Source organism: Phoenix dactylifera, chromosome 17 (assembly GCF_009389715.1).
Source record: "Phoenix dactylifera cultivar Barhee BC4 chromosome 17, palm_55x_up_171113_PBpolish2nd_filt_p, whole genome shotgun sequence".
In the NCBI taxonomy this organism is placed as follows: Eukaryota; Viridiplantae; Streptophyta; class Magnoliopsida; order Arecales; family Arecaceae; genus Phoenix; species Phoenix dactylifera.
The window spans coordinates 2,621,564-2,641,616 of record NC_052408.1 but is presented as its reverse complement, the minus strand read 5'-3'; the positions used below and the strand labels follow the sequence as shown (position 1 = coordinate 2,641,616).

General features: G+C 41.7%; 1 protein-coding gene, 3 non-coding genes and 1 pseudogene across 4 annotated transcripts; all 5 read left to right on the top strand.

The window, feature by feature from the left end:
- The first annotated feature begins 13,005 nt into the window (after positions 1–13,005).
- Positions 13,006–13,972, top strand: LOC113461148. Its single transcript, XM_039115257.1, has 2 exons — positions 13,006–13,451; positions 13,555–13,972. The coding sequence occupies exons 1-2, from the start codon at positions 13,152–13,154 to the stop codon at positions 13,696–13,698; spliced, it is 444 nt and encodes a 147-aa protein (XP_038971185.1). The 5' UTR covers positions 13,006–13,151; the 3' UTR covers positions 13,699–13,972.
- A 1,977-nt stretch (positions 13,973–15,949) lies between these two features.
- LOC103695936 lies at positions 15,950–19,761 on the top strand (annotated as a pseudogene).
- LOC113461151 lies at positions 16,815–16,980 on the top strand. Its single transcript, XR_003383220.2, has one exon. It is a non-coding gene; the product is annotated as a small nucleolar RNA snoR143 (small nucleolar RNA).
- LOC113461149 lies at positions 17,175–17,338 on the top strand. Its single transcript, XR_003383218.2, has one exon. It is a non-coding gene; the product is annotated as a small nucleolar RNA snoR143 (small nucleolar RNA).
- LOC113461150 lies at positions 17,916–18,077 on the top strand. Its single transcript, XR_003383219.2, has one exon. It is a non-coding gene; the product is annotated as a small nucleolar RNA snoR143 (small nucleolar RNA).
- Positions 19,762–20,053: the final 292 nt, after the last annotated feature.

Sequence of the window (20,053 nt, the reverse complement as noted above, 5' to 3'; positions counted from 1 at the left end):
CTCGGGCCTATATGGGATCTATTGGGTTCTAGTGCCCACTAAAGAATTAGGAGTAATTTTTCGAATTAGAGGTAGAGGCTACCAATTTGTATAAAATAGTGGGAATATCTTTAGACTAAAGTCCAAGTCTACTGTGTTTAGTCAATTCATATACTAATAGCCAAATTTTCTTTTTATGCAGAAATGGCCACTAATTTATCACTTCGCTCATTGTTGGACAATGACAAGTTGACTGGTCCAAATTTCAATAATTGGCATAGGAAACTGAAAATAGTGCTAGAGCATGAGAGGATTCTTTATGTGATAACGGATCAAGCACTTGAGCAGCCCGCTGCTAATGCATCAAGATCGGCCAGAGACACTTATCAGAAGTGGCTCAGTGACCGGATCACTGTTCGATGCATCATGTTGGCAGCAATGAGTGATGAGTTTAGTAGGCATTTTGAGAATACGCAGCCGGAAGATATCATTCAAGTGTTGAATGAATCATTCGGGGTTCCTGACGACGTTGAGAGGCACAAAACTAGTTGTGCCATCTTCAGCGCCCGAATGAAAGATGGGACCTCGGTAACTGATCATGTACTGTACATGATTGAGTTGATCGAGCGTCTAAGCTCTCTTGGCTTTCCCCTTCATGATCAATTGGGGAAGGATGCCATACTAAACTCATTGCCTGGATCATACCGTCCTTTTCTCACTCATTTTCGTATGACGAAACCTGTAGTGAATTATCACCAATTGTTGGGGTTACTACAGACGTTTGAGAATGATCACCAACTTCTTAAGAAGACGGTGAATTTAGTGGGAGGTTCATCCAAGGGTCGCTCCTTTAAGAAATGGAAAAAGAAAAATAAAATCCAAAAGAAACAGGTGCACCATGCTCAGCCTAGTCAGAAAAAGAATAAAAAGGCTGATCAGAGCAAGGCGGAGTGCTTCTTCTGCAAGAAGCAAGGACATTGGAAGAGGAACTGTCCTCTTTACATTGCATCCCTCGATCCGAACCGGCCTAAGAAAAGTGGGCAATCAGTTGCCAATCAAGGTACTTATATGATAACACCTTGCAATTTTTCTATTTGTGATAATTCGACCTGGGTATTGGATACCGGTAGTCCTTTTAATATTTGCAATTCGTTGCAGGGGCTACAAGTCAGTAAGAGGTTTGAAGAAGGAGAAAGGTTCCTGAATGTTGGAGATGGAAGACCAGTTCCAGTTCTAGCTTTAGGAATTCTTAAACTTGAATTCAGCTCTCATGTAAATGTCCTTAGTGATTGTCACTATTGTCCAAGTTTTCTATTGAATATTATTTCTGTATGCCTTTTGGCCAAAAATGGTTATGAAATATCAATAAAAAAGGATTATTGCAATGTCATTTGGAATGGTGTTGTTGTAATGAATGGAATTCTGAGTAATGGCATTTACATTTTGTCACAGCCTGTTCATGTAATGTATAAATCCAATAAGCGCCCTAGAATAGATAATGTCACGGATGTCTACCTTTGGCATCATAGGCTAGGTCATATTAACAAGAATAGGATGAACAGGTTAAGTAAAGAGGGAATTCTTGATGTTAATGATTGTGAATCATTGACAATCTGTGAATCATGTCTTCTTGGTAAAATGACCAAATCACCTTTTACCGGAAAAGGTGAACGAGCCAGTGATTTATTGACCCTTGTACATTCTGATGTATGTGGGCCAATGAGCACAGATGCTAGAGGTGGGTATTCATATTTCATTACGTTTACAGACGACCTTTCTAGGTATGGTTATGTCTATTTAATGAGACATAAATCTGAATCATTTGAAATGTTCAAATTATATCGTAATGAAGTAGAAAAACAAACTAGAAAGAGTATTAAAACTCTTCGATCAGATCGAGGATATGAATACCTCTCCAGTGAATTTTTGACATATCTAGAAGAAAATGGGATTCTCTCCCAATGGACTCCTCCTGGTACACCACAATATAATGGTGTGTCAGAAAGGAGAAATCGAACTCTGTTAGACATGGTTCGATCCATGATGAGGTTTGCTAATCTGCCCATATCCTTTTGGGGATATGCTCTTGAGTCAGCCTGCTATATTCTAAATAAGGTTCCAAGTAAGTCTGTAAATAAAACACCACATGAGATGTGGACTGGACGTAAGCCGATGCTCTCTCACCTTAGGATTTGGGGGTGTCCGGCGTACGTCAAATGTTTGAAGACAGACAAACTTGAACCTAAGTCTGACAAATGTTTCTTTGTTGGTTACCCTAAAGAAACTAAAGGATATTACTTCTACTTTGCTGAAGAACAAAAGTTGTTCGTAAGCAATAGAGCAATTTTCTTAGAAAAGGAATTCCTTGGTGAAGGAACAAATAGCTCTAATGTTGAGCTTAGAGAAGTTCAACATGTAGAAGATCCGACACCATCTACTGAACCAGTTGAGTCGGATTTGATTAGATCAGATCCAGAACCCATATTAGATGCACCATTAAGGCGATCGGGTAGAGTACCACGTCAGCCGGACAGATACTACGGTTTCTTGGTCCGAGATGGGGATCCTATCGAACTTGATGAAAACGATGAGGATCCGATCACATATATGGATGCAATGCAGAGGTATGACTCTGATAAATGGCTTGGAGCCATGCAATCCGAAATGGAATCCATGAAGGTCAATGATGTTTGGACATTAGTTGACCCACCCGAAGGAATTAAATCCATAGGGTGTAAGTGGATATTCAAAAGGAAATGGGGCGCAGACGGAAAGGTAGAGACCTATAAAGCCCGTTTGGTTGCCAAGGGTTATCGTCAACGTTATGGTATTGACTATGACGAGACGTTTTCTCCTGTGGCAATGCTCAAGTCCATTCGGATTGTGCTTGCGATAGCAGCACATTTAGACTATGAAATCTGGCAAATGGATGTAAAGACCGCATTTCTAAATGGAGATTTAGAAGAGAAAGTGTATATGATACAACCTGAAGGTTTTACATCTGCAGATGAGTCTAAAGTGTGCAAGCTTCAAAAATCCATTTATGGATTAAAGCAAGCTTCACGGAGTTGGAATATACGTTTTAATAAGATAATCAAAACATATGGCTTCATTAAGAATGAAGAGGAACCTTGCATTTATAAATGGGCAAATGGTTCAGTTATTATATTCCTTATTTTGTATGTGGATGACATTCTTTTAATCGGGAATGACATTCCTGCATTACAAGGAATAAAGGTTTGGCTATCATCTCAATTTGCCATGAAGGATTTGGGAGAAGCATCTTACATCCTAGGGATGAAGATCTATAGAGATAGATCTAGAAGATTGCTTGGATTATCCCAATCCACATACATTGATACTATACTGAAGAGGTTCAGTATGATTAATTCCAAGAAAGGCTATCTTCCGATGGGCCATGGAATTAACCTCTCTAAAAGGGATTGTCCGACAACCCCTCAAGAAAGAGAGAGTATGGATAGAATTCCAAATGCTTCGGCAGTGGGATCTATAATGTATGCCATGACATGTACTAGACCAGACGTGGCATACTCACTAGGAGTAGTGAGCAGATACCAGTCTGATCCAGGTAGCAACCACTGGAAGGTTGTAAAAACCATCCTTAAGTATTTGAGAAATACTAAAGATCAGTGGCTTGTCTATGGTGATTCTGACTTAAAACTTGAGGGATATACTGATTCAAGTTTTCAGTCAGATCAAGATGATAGCAAGAGCGTGTCAGGATATATCTTCACTCTTAAGGGTGGGGCCATCTGCTGGAAGAGTTCCAAGCAGCATACAGTGGCAGATTCTACATGTGAAGCAGAATATATCGCAGCATCTGATGCCGCCAAGGAAGCTGTATGGTTCTGGAAGTTCATCACCGAGCTTGGAGTGACACCCTCCATTGATGGTCCAGTGCCTGTATTTTGTGACAATACTGGGGCCATAGCTCAAGCAGAGAACCCAAAGCACATCAGCGGACCAAGCATATTCTACGTCGCTACCACCTAGTTCGAGAGATCATCGATCGAGGTGATATTGATCTTCAGACGATTGACACAAAAGAAAATCTGGCTGACCCATTTACCAAAGTCCTCGACATCAAAGAGTTCGACGAACACAAGTCGAAGATGGGTATTAGATACTGTGCCGATTGGCATTAGGCTAAGTGGGAGTTGTTGGAATTTGTATCCTAAATGTCAATCGTCAGCATATTGATGATTGAATTTTGTAAATGAATTGACAAATTAATAAAGTGTTATTTGGCATTATTCATCATTTCATCTTCAAATGAACTCTTATATGATGAAGTCCTTAGGACTTATGTTATGATAAAGGAGGATTTATCTTTGAGTCCTTAAACTTGTTTGCGACGAAATGATATGTTGTTACTAGGACGACAACATTATCGAGATTAGGTCGTTGTGTGACATATACGTTGGTTGTCCTCTTAACCAAGGAGTGTGGAGACACTGGTATGCCACACAAGTGAAGTGTAGAAGTACATTTCACTAAACGTGACCAATTTCGGAACGCTCTACTGTCGAGAGATGTTCCGAGTGGATATGGGTATAAGTTTGGCCCTCTGACCTGAGACCGCAACCTGTGACTAGCAAGCAACTCACTGTACTTTGGTACCGGACTACCTGAATTTCTAATTCAGTGACGGAAGGTCACTGGGTGCAGTCAAGTACTTGCGTAGTCAGTTGTGAGTCAAGATGGAATTGACCCCTCCTGAAAACAGGAGATAATGTCTTGTGATTAATTTAGCAAAACCTTGGCCAGGGTAATCCCAGTGAGGAGTCACGGGATATCTAAAGTTAATCACATAATGGATGTACTAATTATAGGGTTGACAGTGAGCTCTAAGTCATCCTGGCATTAGGAGTCAAAGGGATTGAATTATACAGTAACCATAGTTCAGAGTTCCAGAATATTTGCTTCGCATATATTCGACCTATTCGGACGTCGGGTACCATTGCTAGATGGTCACATCGATTAGTGTAGAAAATTGTTCCTATACTACCGGCTTAGGTTCGAACCTATGAGGTCACACGCATAGAAGATTCCTGATTGATCAAGAAAGCTGATGAATGATTAAGAATCATTCAGGGGTAATTTGGTCAATTTGATTGGCAAATTATCTTATAAAATAATTAAAATAATTATTGAAGGATTAATTAGTAATTAAATTACTAATAAACTCAATTTGATTGAGTAATTGTGCTAAGGATGAGCCAAATTGAATTGGATTCAAGTTTGGGCTCAATCAGGGTTTTGACCTGATTGGATTAGGTCAGAACCAAAAAGGACTTAAGCTGATCAAATTAATTTTAAATTAATTTATTCTTAATTGGGGATTGACCTAATTGAATTAGGTCCAACACAAAGTAATAATTCAATTTGATTGAGTTTGCATGAGCCAAAATTGAATTGGATTCAATTTGAGCTCAATCAGGGTCTGACCTGATTAGATTGGGTTCAACCAAATTGCTTTGTTTTAATTCGGGTTTGACCAAATTTGATTAGGTGCAACCCAAGGGGATTAGGCTCAGATGATGTGGCAATTATTGGTGACATGGAATTGGATTTCATGAATTTTAAATAAACCAAAATTATTGCATGGCACATGGACCCATTGCTTGACACATGGCGACATTGTTTGTTATTTGAATTTAAATTCAAACATTAAGCAATGTGTTAAATGATTTTAATCACTCAAACCATCAGCCAAGGTGGCGTCTGAGTTTTTGAATGGATTAAATTCGAATTTTAAGAGGTGATTTTGAAATTATGAAGTGTTTTACCTTGCCGCATGGATTTCAAATTCCTTCCCTCTTGCACATGTGTTTAAAATTTGAATTTAAATCAGATTTGGTTGAGATCTGATTTGGGTTGTTCCTATTCCTTTGCATGTGCCAACTAAAAGAGGTTTTCTGAAAATAAATTTTGAATTTTGAATGAAAATTCGGAGGCCATTAAAAGGGGTCAAACATGGGCACCAAAAACACATCCATTGCAGCCTTCTTCCTCACCCGCCTCCTCCTCCTCTTCTTCTCCATTTTAGATAGGGTTTTTAGGGTGAATATCTAGAAGATTCAAGATCAGATCTGAGTCCTCTACTTTTCTTACAAACCTCATCTCTATCTGCTTCAAGACGATTGATCAAGAGTTGATTGAATCCCGGCGGGCAGATTTCAGCTTTCAAGTGTTCTGCAGCTGCTAGCACTGTTGCGGAAGAAGATCCTTCAAGACTTCGCGTGTACTTCTCGTAGAGGCCATTCGTGTGCGTGGCTGCGAAGTCAAGAATCAGATTCACAACTTTCATCCATCATAAAAGGTATTAATCTAGCATTAATCATTTATTATGGTGTCAAGGTCTAGGTCCAATTCTCCGAGGTTTTACCCTCTTTTGGGGCTCCTCACGGAGATATCTCCAGAATCCATTCGATGGATATTCGGAGATTAATTGGAATAGAGTTCTTAAGTTTCAGATCTGATAGTTAATCATGCATAAAAGTTTTAGCATAATTGTTTAAACGATTCCGGCATAATCCTATATGTTCTTAAGGTGCTGATTTCTAGATTTGATCTTGTAAGCATGCATGAATTAAATTGTTTGATTCGGTTTTTCCGCTGTGTTTTAAAACTTAAAAAGAACTACGTATGGCTTGATCCCCCTTATGAAGGGGTACGTAGGCAACCCGATCAGGTTCAGCCATGGTTTTCAAAAAAAAAAAAAATTCAGCATGCTAAACACCGAAGAACCTAGGATTCACTTTCACTTTCCACCCGATATGACAGAAGCCCGATCTCTAGTGGGATCACTGCCTCCATTCCAAAAGCAAGGTTGAAGGGCGTCTCCTCGGTGGAGATTCAAGATGTGGTTCGTTACAACCACAAGATATTGTAGAGCTCTTCGGCCCACAGTCCCTTTGCTCGGTCCAGTCTTGTCTTCAGTCCCTACAGGATTGTTCGGTTGGTCTCCTTGGCCTCCCTGTCGGACTGGGGGTGCACCGCCGAAGTGAACCGGTGGTCAATTCCGAGCTCGGTGTAGAATTTTTTGAATCGGACATTATCGAACTGACGCTCGTTATCAATGATGATCACCTGAAGGAGTCTGAATCTGCAAGTTATGGCCTTCTAGAAAAAGTCTCGAGCTTTTGCGTCGATAATCCAAGCACTAGCTCGGCTTCTACCTATTTGGTGAAGTAGTCCACTGCCACAAAGAGGAACTGGTGCTGCCCGATTGCCATCGAAAAGATTCAAGGATGTCGATTCTCCACTATGCAAATGGCTAAGGGGAACCAATCAGTGTCAACGGCACAACTGGTCGTCGTTAAATGCTTGCATGGCGTTAATATTGGTCGCATCTCTTGAAGAGGTTGGCTGCATCCTTTTGCAGGGTCGACCAGTAGTATCCTCACCGCAGGATCTTGTAGGCTAAGGATCTGCCCCCCCCCGGTGATTGCCACAAATGTTCTTATGCACTTCCAAAGTGCATAATCTACCTCGGTCGGACGAAGGCATTTGAGGAGCGGCAATGAAAATGATTTTCAATATAACTTGTCATCGAGGAGAGCATAGTGGGAGGATTGCTGCTTTATGTGGCGGTCTCCAACCTAGTCCACAAGCAATTTTCCATCCTTCAAGAAGTCGACGAAGGGATCTATCTAGCTCAGTTCACCAACAGTGTTCATCACGACCTGAGGCTCATTGATGCTCAACGTCTTCAAGAATTCTAGGTATGTAGCTTTGGTCAGGTTGGCGGTCTCCAAGATGGCCAGTTTTGACAGCAGGTTGGCCCTTGCATTCTTTGTCTGGCAGATCTGTTGTATGTCGAAGCTATGAAAGGGCAAATTGATGTTCTTTTTCTTTTGTAGATATTTGATCATTGATGGCCCCCGAGCTTCGAATTCTCTTCGAACATTGCCAACAACCAATTGTGAGTCGCTAAAGACCTTCAGCTATTGGACCCTAAGTTTCTTGAAAAGCTTAAGCTTGGTGATGAGCGCTTCATATTCAGTCTCGTTATTTGAGGTTAAGAACTCGAATCGCAGAGCGTACTCCATGATTACTCAATTTAGGCCGATACGTATGAGCCTAGCCCTACTGCCCCCAGGCCTGATGTCCCGTCTACGTGCAGGATCCATGGCTGCTTCATGGTCTTTATTTTGGGGAGCTCGATGAGATCTTCATAAGGATGGTGCATTCCACCAAAAAGTCTGCCAACACTTGTGCCTTGATGGATGGCTATGGTCGGTACTCCAGGTCGAATTCTCTGAGCTCTACTGCCCACTTCGCTAGTTGATCTATATTTTCTGGCTTTTTTTATGATCTGCTTCACTGGCTGGTCGGTCAGGATAGTGACTGAATGGGCCTGAAAATATAGTCGGACCTTCTGAGCTGACATGATAAGGGTGTAGTCTGCCTTTTCCAACTCAGAATATCTAGTCACGACGTCTTATAGAGTCCGACTTGTGTAATAGATTGGTTTCTGGCATCTTTCTTCTTCTCACACCAGGACTAAAATCACAATAGAAGGAGAAATGAATAAATACAAGTAAATCATTTCTCCGACTTATGGCTTGGTGAGGAGAGGCGACAAGTTGAGCTATTCCTTTAGTTGGTCGAAGGCCTCTTGACACTCCTCGGTCCATTGGAATTCTTCGGATGCTTCAAGGCCTTGAAGAACAAGAGGCAACACTCCATTGATCTGGTGGCAAACCTTGCTAGTGCGGCGACCTGATTAGTCAGACGTTGAACTTTTTTTTATGGTCTTTGGGAGTTGCATGTCCCGCACTGCTCGGACCTGCTTCAGATTTGCCTTAATGCCTGACTATGTCACTATAACCCCAAGAATTGTTTTGAAGTGACTCTAAAGGTGCACTTCGTTTGATTGGGCTTCATTTGGTACCTTCTGAGGGTCATAAAATTTTCCTTTAGGTCGGCTATGTGCTGCTCTGCTACTCCACTCTTCATGAGCATGTCATCCACATACATCTCCATATTTCAGCCGATCTACTCCTTGAAGATCTTATTGATGAAATGTTAGCAAGTTGCCTCTACATTCTTTAAGCCAAAGGGTATTACGTTGTAGCAGTAGAGGTTCCTGCTAGTGAGAAAGGCTATTTTCTCCTCATCTTCGGGCACTATTTGGATCGGGTTGTCCCCAACGAATGCATCTATGAATGTCAGTAACTGATGTCCTGAAGTTGCATCTACGAGCTGATCAATCCTTGGGAGTGGAAAGCTGTCTTTCAAGCAAGCCTTATTTAGGCCGGTGTAGTCGATGGAATCTCGCCATTTTTTGTTAGCTTTTTTTTATGAGTACAGCATTGGCCAACCAATCAGGATAGTTCACCTCACGAACAAAGTTGGCATCCAAGAGTTTGTCAACTTCTTGGTTGATGACTTGTTATTTTTTTATGGTAAAGTTTCTCTTCTTCTACCACACAGGTCGATGAGTCGGATCCACGTTGAGCCTATGAACCATGGAGACTATACCCAGTATGTCAGTGGCCGACTAGGTAAAGACATTCGCATTGGTGTGGAGAAAGTTGATTACTTCGGCTCAGTTTTCTTCACTAAAGTTGGAGCCGATCTGAACAGTTCGGTCAGGCTCATCCTCCTTAAGGGGACCTGCACCAACTCTTCGGCCAATTCTTCTTGCTGCTTTTCAATCCGTCCCTTGTGTCCAGTCCTTCTATCCGTAGAGTTCCTACCAGTTTCTTTTTCTTGAGGGTGGCCATGTAGTATTGACGAGCTATCGTCTGGTCACCTCGGATTTTTTCCACTCTGCTCCTTGTAGGGAATCACACGTGTAGGTGGTAGGTAGATACCACAACTATAAAGCATTCAGACCAGATCAGCCCAAAATTGTATTGTAGGCCAAGAGAACTCAAACTACTAGAAAGTCTAGCCACAAAGTATTACTTTTGGGCTCTTGTCCCATGGTGACCGACAAATTGATCATGCCCTCCATAGGAACCGAGTCTCCTGAGAAGCTGACTAGGGGTGTGTTGACTTTCTCGAGTGGTTCGACAGGAAGTCTCATTCTCTGGAAAGCATCGTAGAATAATACGTTGGTCGAACTTCCATTATCAACAAATATTCTCTTTATATCGTATTTTGCGATAGTAAGAGAAATAACTATAGCGTCATCATGAAGAGTCTGTACTCCTCCTAGGTCGGCCTCAGAGAAGGAGATGACATCTCCCATGCGCTATTTCCTTGGGGCAGCTTTGGTCACTTGAGGAGCTCGGCTACCTGAGGTGTTTGGGACCTTATTAGGACCGCCAGCAATCATGTTGATGACTCTAGCGGTCGGACGATTGTTGATCAGCTCTTGGGGTAGCGGATCAAAGGCTGAGGCAGGCACTTCTCAGTCACATCATGTATGAAAATATCAGTCCAGTCGTCCTCATCAGATGAGTGCCATGATCTCATCCTTGAGCTAGAGGCACTCCTCAGTATTATGGTCATGATCTCAGTGGAAGAGGGAGTATTTCTTCTTGTCTCTATTGGTTGATGGAGCCCTCATCCAACTTTCGAGGAGGGCTCTTGGACCATCATGAGCTTTTCGTACCGAGGTGAAGCACTCCTCGATGCACTCGCTTTTCTTGCCTCCTTTTGCCTCCTTTGGAAGGTCTCCCATTAGCGAACTTGCGATGGAAGGCCATAACTTTCTCCGCTGCTTGATGTTGAGCAATGCGTCGAAGCCATGGCATTGTCCTCGGCTAGAGACGAAGTGCGAAGCGAAAAGGCACCTGAGTTGCTCGAAGGAGTGCATGGATCCCGACCAAATTTCTAAGAATTAGAACCACGCCGCCTAGCAAAGGGTTGTCAGGAAGGCCTTGCAAAGCATGGCGTCGGTGGCCCCATCTAGCATTATGAGAGCTTTGAAGCTCTCTAGATGGTCAAAAGGATCTGAGGTGCCATTGTACGGCTCTACTTGAGGCATCTTAAACTGAGATGGGATCGGTTCCTTCATGATCTGCCAAAAGAAGGAGGGTTCCAAAGAGAAACTGAGGTCATTGCTCGTCCTTGACGCCTATCCTGTCAAGGCCTGAATTTGTCAGCTCATTTTCTTGATCTTTCTATCGAGTTCGGCATCCCACCGAGGCAGAGGCTTTGTAGGGCGAGATGAGAGGCTCGGAGCTGAGGCCTTATCCGAATGGGGGCTTGGGGTGCGTTGTTTTCCATCCTAACCAAGTCCACTTTGTTGGGAGTGTTGACTCTGGCAAAACTGCTTCGAGTCTTGGCATCACGAGTGATGACTAACCAAGTGCATATGATGCGCTGGTCGTTGAAAGTGGTGGCTAGTGTGAACTGATTTTGGTTGTGCAACCTATTGTTGCAAGCCCTGAATCATCACAATCAGAGCCTGCACCAGTTGTATTGCAGGTTGAATTATTCATTATCCACAGGTGTAGGGGCTCTACAGAGATTCTGATGAGGCTGGAGTATGGCATTGCAAGGCATGAGATGCACCGTATGCTCCTCGCAACCTCATGCTGACTATATCTTCCTCCAATTAATATTAATGTAGCTAGGGGGTGACCCTTCCTCTAGTGCCAATCAGTTGCCGCTAAATTCGGACCGAGGTCGGAGCGCAGCTCGGATGACCTTGAGGTCGCCAGAAATCGAGCTGAACAAGTTGGCTAAGGTGGGGATGGCTGGTCTTCTTCAGGAGTGCTCTATAAGAAGTCCACTTGCTAGAGAGTTTCTGGTTGGAGAGCCTTCGATGCTTTAGTTAGGATAGAGAAGCAATAGTATGAAAGAAAGAGATTTTAGCAGAGTTGAGTGCTCTATGTATGATATCGCATACCTCAGGTCCCTTGAAGTACTCCTTTATATACTAGAGTCTAATTTTGTTGTTTACCTGGGTTGATGTAACGTGCACTAGTAGCCAAGTGTATATCTACGACATGGGTAGCATACGACCCTGACTGCATGCCGACTGTAGTGCTACCACAATCGTGGGCTGCCAGAACTGTCAGTTGTTGCCGGCACATATCAATTGGCTCCTAAGCTAGTCAGCTCTTCAGCCAAGGCTGAAGTCGTCCAGTCTGAGATACTATCTATCTTTGTTGGCAGGTGTCTGATGGCTTCTCGACTAGGTCCAAAGTTGTCCACCTCAATTTATATCAAGGTCGGAGAGGTCGGTCTGGTCCGAGGTTGAGATGCCCAATATTTTCTCCATCAGAAACCATAATTAAAAGTCCTGAACTTGATTAGAGATTCCTTCTGTCTCAATGGATAAATTAGGTTTTGAATTCATCTCTCTCCCTCACAGGCACTTTTCTTTTCCTCAAAGATTCAATAGGGAAACGAGTTCACAAAAATAAGCCAATAATATGTGATGGCCTTAATGAAGATCACATAATATCAACTGCTCCACCCTGATTTTTTGAGTTAAATCCTGATATATAAAATTGTTAGTGCTCTATATGATCAGGGCTTGGGCTAATAACCAAAGTGAATCTCGGTGTTTGACGGAAGAGGGAATCTTTCTCCCCCGCCTCCGTCCGCACACATCATTTGGTTTTCGAATCGCCTCGTATCGAATCTCTTGCCGCTTTTTTTTTTGGTAATTAATCTCTTTTCGCTTTTTTTTTTTGCTTTGGCAGGTTCTTCATACAATGCGTGTACGAATGCACTCAATAAAATCAAAAAATACAAGCTCGCGGAGTGCCCGTGATAGCTTCCCCTCTCCTGACCACAGGATGTACTTTGAGTGGTGAGCCACGTAGGCAGCTATCCAGTCAACCGCTCTGTTGGTCATTGTAAATATATGCTTGGCCTGAAAGGCCACTCCATCCCTCGTCATCATTTCTATGTCTCGGATCAAGAGGTGGTCCGTGCTCTCGTCCCTCGAACCCCCTGAATCCATCAGATCATTGTTGTCGAATCGTCCTCCCAAATAATTGGACTAACCTACAGCAACTGTGATGCATATCAAAATTCCGTTCAAGCAGCCCACAACTCGGCTTCAAAAATCGACGTGTCGGATAACTGGCAGCCGTTTGCCGCTATGAAATGTGATCCCGACCTTCTGACGCCGAACCTTCCCGCCATTCCCTAACTTCCCATCAATAAAAAGCGCCCCATCGCCCCACCGTCTCTCACCACTTTTCTCCTATTCTCCCTCTTTAATCTTCGCAGAGATGGTGGCGGCTTTGGGGCCTGGCAGGTTCTACGGGAGCAGCCTCCTGCAGCCGCGCTTCTACATCGACGTGAAGCTGAACGAGGACCGCGTCGACCCATCGGTGCACGTCATGGATCCGCTGCTTTCGTGGACGAACGAGGCCCACTGGTCCATGGGCGTCCTCAACCTTAAGCGCCACCACCTCCAGGGCCGGCCTAAGGACTCCATCAAGAATCCCCGCGCCCAGCAAGATAGAATGCACAAAAATTCCCCTTCCCTCGACCGAAACCCAGCGACCAAGGCAAGGCTCTCTGGCCTCGCTCCGTTCTGACTCCTCCAAATCCGAGTCCGAGGAGGAGGAGGTGCAGAAGAAGGCAAAGGATGTCAGCATCGTTTTGTCACCGTCAACTGGGTCCACTTAGAAGAGGAAGAGGGTGGGGAGGCTCGGAGATGAGTTTGATAGGATCATGGAACAGCAGCAGATGGGGAAGCATAGTGAGGCGGGGGAAGGGGTTGCATCGAGGACCCAGCCGGAAGCCGGGCATGGAGGAAGTGGAACTCGGTGAGGAGCCCTACTATCACTGGGAAAGGAAATGTGGAGAGGAGGAAGAGGAAGGAGGCCGATTGCGCGAAGCCGAGAAAGACTTCTCCAAGGAAGAAGCAGCCGATTTGATTCCTATGTTTCTTTCTCATCCCTTCTCTTTCTCTCTCTAAGTAGCATTCCATGATGATGTTTTTGATTGAATCAACTACAGTTTACTTGTTTGACGTTTTGATACTGAGAAGAAAAAAAGAATTAGTTTGATGAGGATCGGTTCGGTCTAAATCCTAGAACTGAAATTAGTTTTGCCCTCTGCTTGTTTGCTTAGCAAAATTCTTTCAGCTTTTATATCTTGTGTGCATGTGACTAGGCCAGAGGAATTAGTGATATACATCATGATAAGAACTCAAAGAAGTTTCAGATGTGCATGATAGTATTTCTTATGTGCCTGACATCAGCTCTAAATAGAAATACTTGGTGAATGAGGATTCATAAAGCCAACCCAAATGGATGGAATAAAGCTTTGATCATGGTTTCGGTTTTATGGGTAACGTGGTTACCGGAATCCTTCCCGAGCTTTTCATTAGAATTTCGAGGGCAACACCATAAGTTCGATTCATTTTTTTGTTGCTATATTCCATCAACTGCTTGAACCTTATGCATCCACCCTTTTCATGGAGGTAATTTCCAAATGGTTGCTAGATATAGATGTGATCTAATGTCATTGGGCTTACCTGTTCATGAAACACAACTTGAGTTTGAGCGGCCGCACTTCCTTCTCAAGATTCTCACGGAGCCGAAGAATTGCCTGCATATCTGATGGTAATGTTTGTGCTAAGTTTCTTCCCTCTGCCATTCTAAACAACCAAGAGAGCAATCAAGATTGTAGCTCATCTGAAAACCCATACACATCAATAGAAATAGCATTGGTGATTGATGTGTATATAAATGCAGAATATTTTCTTTTTCTTGAAAAATAAGCCACATCTTAAGGACTTGAGTTTAGAAATCAAGGTTCATGATCTAAAATGAACATTATGCTACTTTGAATCCACATATTTATGTGGAGAAAGGGATATATTTTGAAACTAATCTTGATTAATCGCTGCACAATAGGGGTTTTTCAAATATTTGAAACCTTTTCTAATTGGGAAACATGCAGTAGGTTGGGTACTGTGAATGCAGTCCCAGGTATCAACTTGGTGGCAATGTCTAGAGTTGAAATGTAGAATTGTTCCCAGGGTCAAAGATATGTTATGAATCGATTAAAACAACAAAAACAACATACTCGACCCTCAAAATGGACATATCTCTCTTACAATTTCTGAAACAGTGCATCAGAGACTAGCTAAGAAAGATAACCCTTACTGGCCCTTGTCCACTTTCCACACAACAAAGATGAGAAGAAAATAGATGCTGCGAGACACTGACACCACTGTATAGAACAAAGATAGGTACAACCCAAGGCATCTACTGAATTAAACGAGGTAACCAAGCTATTCAAAGATATGAATGGTACTTGTTACTAAGCTATTCAAAGAGCTTCATGAATGAAACAACATCCACATATAGTTAACTACACAGTAATAAGACTGTCCTGAGAAAAAACGAGATAATATATCTAACTTTTATTTTATGGCACCGTATCAGTACCTTTCAGCATATTTTATAGTTTGGGTCCATGTAAAATCCGGCTTAGGAAAAAGCCCTATTCAAGCCATTCAATCAGAGCAGTTCACCAATTGGAATCACCCAAGTCAGATGCCAATGACTTGCACCAAATCAAGCAAGAGAATAAAAGATCGGGAGAAAAATGTCATTGTAAATACCTATCCATCTATCACCTTTAGTCTCTCTTTCTTGCTCCTTATCGAATTTGATCGTCACCAAGCATCGTTCGAATTTGATCATCACCAAGCATTGATCTCCTCTTTATTTATTTATTTATTTATTTATTTATTTATTTATTTATTTATTTGCATAAGCCACAAGAAATGCCATACAGAAGAAGAAACTATGCGAATGCGAGAATATGGTTAAACCGTCCACTAATACTCCAGCTGGAATTAAAATTGCTTCGAATTAGAATATTATTTTGTATTTAATTTGAGACAATATTTGTTCATCTTTCCATAATATTAGTTTTAGTTATACATAAAATAAAAATAAAAAAATAAAATAATATTATAATTGATTTTTTAAAAATTTTAATTAATTTTAGATTGATATGAGGTTGAATTAGACTCGATCCCAACCCAACCCATTTCCAGCCTAAAAACACCTCATCTCAACCCTAGCGCCTGTGCCTCTCGCAGGCCCGCAGCCGTCCCTGCCACAATAAGTACCGCTCTCTTAGGGCATTTCCACCTCCCGGCCGCCTCTTCGAGCGAATCTACGGTTCAGGCTCGAGCTCTGTAGAGAGGGGCTCGCCCTACCTCCCTGATCTCCAGCCATGGCGACCCAGATGAGCAAGAAGAGGAAGGCAAGTCCTCTTTGACCCGAACCTTCGTCCTCTTCTGCTTCAGATCTCCTTCCATCTCTTTTTTTCCAAGAATTTTACTCTAATCGGGGTATAGATTAGATCGTTCGTTTTCACTCCATTTGCTTTACCGAGCATCTTCCATACTGGCCACTGTTTATATGCATTCTAGCAGCCGTAATTGATGCGTTTTGTTTCCGTTGCACTATATGTTCGTCCCAGTAGACCAAGTAGGGTAATTAATTGTTTTTTTGTATCTTATAGGATTTTTAAGATCTCCTAGAATTTAAGTGGCTAGATGCTTGATCTTTGCACGAAGGGAATCTCAGAATCATGTGACATGATAAAAATAAACTTTTAGTTGATGTGGAATTTTTGGGCCGCTAAAGGATAAGCAAGTTGAATACTTGGTAAGGGCTTGGATTTAGCCATATATTTTTGAATTGGATTGGTTTTTTTCGGATGAAAGAATTGGAAATAGCGAATAAATATTTGGATTGTAAGCATGTGTTTTAACCGATTGAGATTATTTTCTTTCACTTTCTCTCTTAAAAAGACCCCCTTATTTCAAAGTATATTATTATACCACTACTGTGGTTTGCGATTTAAACTTGTCAGTTCTTGGAAAGGTATGTGAACAGCTTCCTTTCTCTCTCATGTTCGTGCATTTGTTGGATGACCAAGGCCGCTCATGTTCTGGTTGTGGGGTCTGAGCAACAATGCATAGAGTAAAAGCCGTTCAATCGGCAGCAGCCAGACAACTGCAGGGATGGTTCCACAGATGACTGATAAAAATTTCTGTTTGTCTACTGATACCATCTCATATGTACTTATGTTTCCTTTCATTGTAATCGGTATTAATGTCTGCCGCACAAGAATACAACATAGTATTATGTGGAATATGAATGCAAAGCACGCATGCATCATGGATAGGCATGACTACTTCCCCGTTACTTGTTCACTTGAATGTTTGTCAGTATGTATGCACACACTTAAATTTTTGTGCTTCAATACTAATGTGCATGCACCTGAAAATTTATGAGGTCTCACTCATCTTTCTAGTGAGATTTCAAGATATGGTGCGTACAGGAAAAGCTGTTTTACAGCAGCGGCCAGACAACCGTAGAGATAGATCCACAGGTGAGTGGTTTGGATACCATTTGTCTACTGATTCTATCTCACATCAATTATTCCTGTCAACAGAGTTGGGCCTGTCCTCTGCTAGAATATGTGGACTTGAATGGACTGCCTTGTATACCAAACAATGCAGCATGTTTTAATTTTTAGTAATAAAGATAAAACACAAGAGAGGTTTCCTTCTTTATTTCTTTCGTTTTTTTCCTCTCTTTTTTTTGTGTGTGTGTGTTGGGGGTGGGGGGGAGCGGTTAGGTCTATTGTTTGAGATGTGCTACAAGAGAAAGGGGCCTCCATGCAAATTTCAAGAGAAAAGTTAATAGATTCATTTAGCTCTTGCTAAAGACCTTATGGTATCTGACCTTCTGAATCCATAAAGTCTCGGCATGCGGTTCTCTTGAGCAGTCTTTCCTGTTGCAGTCCATGGATGATTCCTCAATACGATTTCCAGTCATTTCAGGTTGCTAGACTCCTTTTACTGATTTCCGCTTTATGGGAGTTATGATTACGAGGTTCTTTTCATTCTTTCTTATTGTGTGCATTTACAATTTAATCCTGCATCGATCTGCATTCACGATTCATTAACTATGCCACATGCATTCTTTTGCTTTCATGAATACATTCACTCACTGCATTTGTTGGATAATAAGGCCACATGTATTTAAATAGTGGTGTCTTTAGCAACAATGCGTAAATGAAAAGCTATTCAGTTGGCAGCGGCCAGACAACCGCAGGGATGGATCCACAGATGACTGATATTTGATGCCATCTACTAATTCCATCTCATATTTCTCTGTTACAGTATGAGTGCTGTTTACCTCAGAAAGCTAAGAACAGGGATATAGTTCTGTATACACTTTGCTTTTTTTCCCCCCTGGTGGACCCATTTCTTTTCACTTTCTTGAGGGTTTTTTTCGCCTTTCTATCACGACCATAAGTAGCGGACCTTGTACAAACTGTTCAAAGTATTGAAATATTGATGCATCTGTGGTGTAATATCTATATTCTATGAGTTCTTGTCATACGTTTTTAAGCCTCAAGGGCCTGCTATGGAGTCATTCGCTTCATCATGGACGGTGGTGCTGAAGGTTGTGAGGTAAGTCTTTGAATGGCAAGAATTGTTCTATGTTTGTGCTTTTTTATGAGATTTTCTCACAGAAAAGGTTGTCCACCGAATATCTTCTGTGAGTAGTCTTGTGTTTTTGGTCTCGCTGCTGAGCGACTTATTTCCAGGTCATAGTGAGCGGAAAGCTCAGGGCACAACGTGCCAAGTGAATGAAGGATGGTTACATGATCTCCTCTGGTAAACCAGTTAATGAATACATTGATTGTGCTGTGAGGCATGTCCTTCTGAGACAGGTCAGCTTCCAATGTAGTTAAATAGATATCCAACTTACGTTCTGCAGATCATCAGTTTTTCAATTCAGGGAAGCCACATGTATTTTTAGTTGATGGGGGTTTGTTGAGGAACTTTTATGGTTTTCTTTGAGGAAAATGCATTCTACAAAATCTTGAAGTTCCTCAAATCCTGATGACTATGAAGGTTGGACAAAATTGCTTAATTGTTATGGAAATTTTTAGGTGTGCTTTTCTTATTTTGGGAGGATGATGTCAAGAGTCTGGCAGGATGTAGCTTTTTTTTGGCAGGATGTAGCTTTACAAACTTACCATAACAACTAAACATGGAAACAAACCTGTCGATGGATTTATGTAATGCCCAAAAACTGGGAATATTTGCCTTTTCTGCTCTCTTGCTTTTTTGAATCTCTTTCCCAGAATTTGTAGTGGCAGCTGTTCTCTGCCTTGTGGTTAAAAACTGGAGTAGATTGAGTTGGTTATCATTTGATGTTTATGCTAATATATATTAAATTGTAGCATCAAACAGATATTTAACTTAGTGCATTAGAGCTTAGGCTTTGTCTTTCAATCTTGTCCTTGCTACGATTTCTTTAAGTACCACTGAAATCAGATGCCACAGTTCAAGTGCATGGCGATCCATTTGATATGATTTCCAACATCCAACCTGTGCAGGGAGTTCTTGGCAACAAGGTGAAGATCATGCTGGATTGGGATCCCAAGGGGAAGCAGGTCCCCACTACGTTGCCTGATCTTGTTGCAAATTACAATTCACGCCCCCAAGGAGGAAGAGGAGTTGATTCAGCCTCCTCTGTTGGCCCAGGAAATATAATATTCGCCCCTAGACTAGAGTTTTGAAATTCCATCACTTGCTGCAGGGTGATGAACTTCTGGAAAGTCCATGCCGAGAGACTAATTAAACAGATTTTTTCCATTATAGCTCTATTGGCCATATTGGTGATACAGTTTTGGTGATCAATAACGATCTTTTCACAATTTTTTTTTCTTTTGCAGACATGTTCTTTGTTCTTTAATCTTGTTGATGAACTTGGATGGCTGACCTCCAGTGAGGAGACAAGGAAAAATTGATAACAATATAGCTCTTTTTTGCTTTTAGTATGCTTTTTTGTTATTTTCTGTATAAATATCAAGTTTACAAATTGATATCAACATGCCAGACGTAACCTCAATAGAGTAAGGCTCTGTTTGGGGAAGCTGTTTGTAGTAGAGCTTTTGGAAGTAAACCTGTCTGAAACAGAGCGTTTATAAAAAGCTGTTTGTTGTTTGGTAACTATATTTATAAAGTGCTGTGGCATTTAACATATATTTGGTAAACAAACTGAGAAAGTACTTTTGTATGGTAAAATAACCATAAAGGACATTATCAGTATTATGCAATAGAGCATAATAA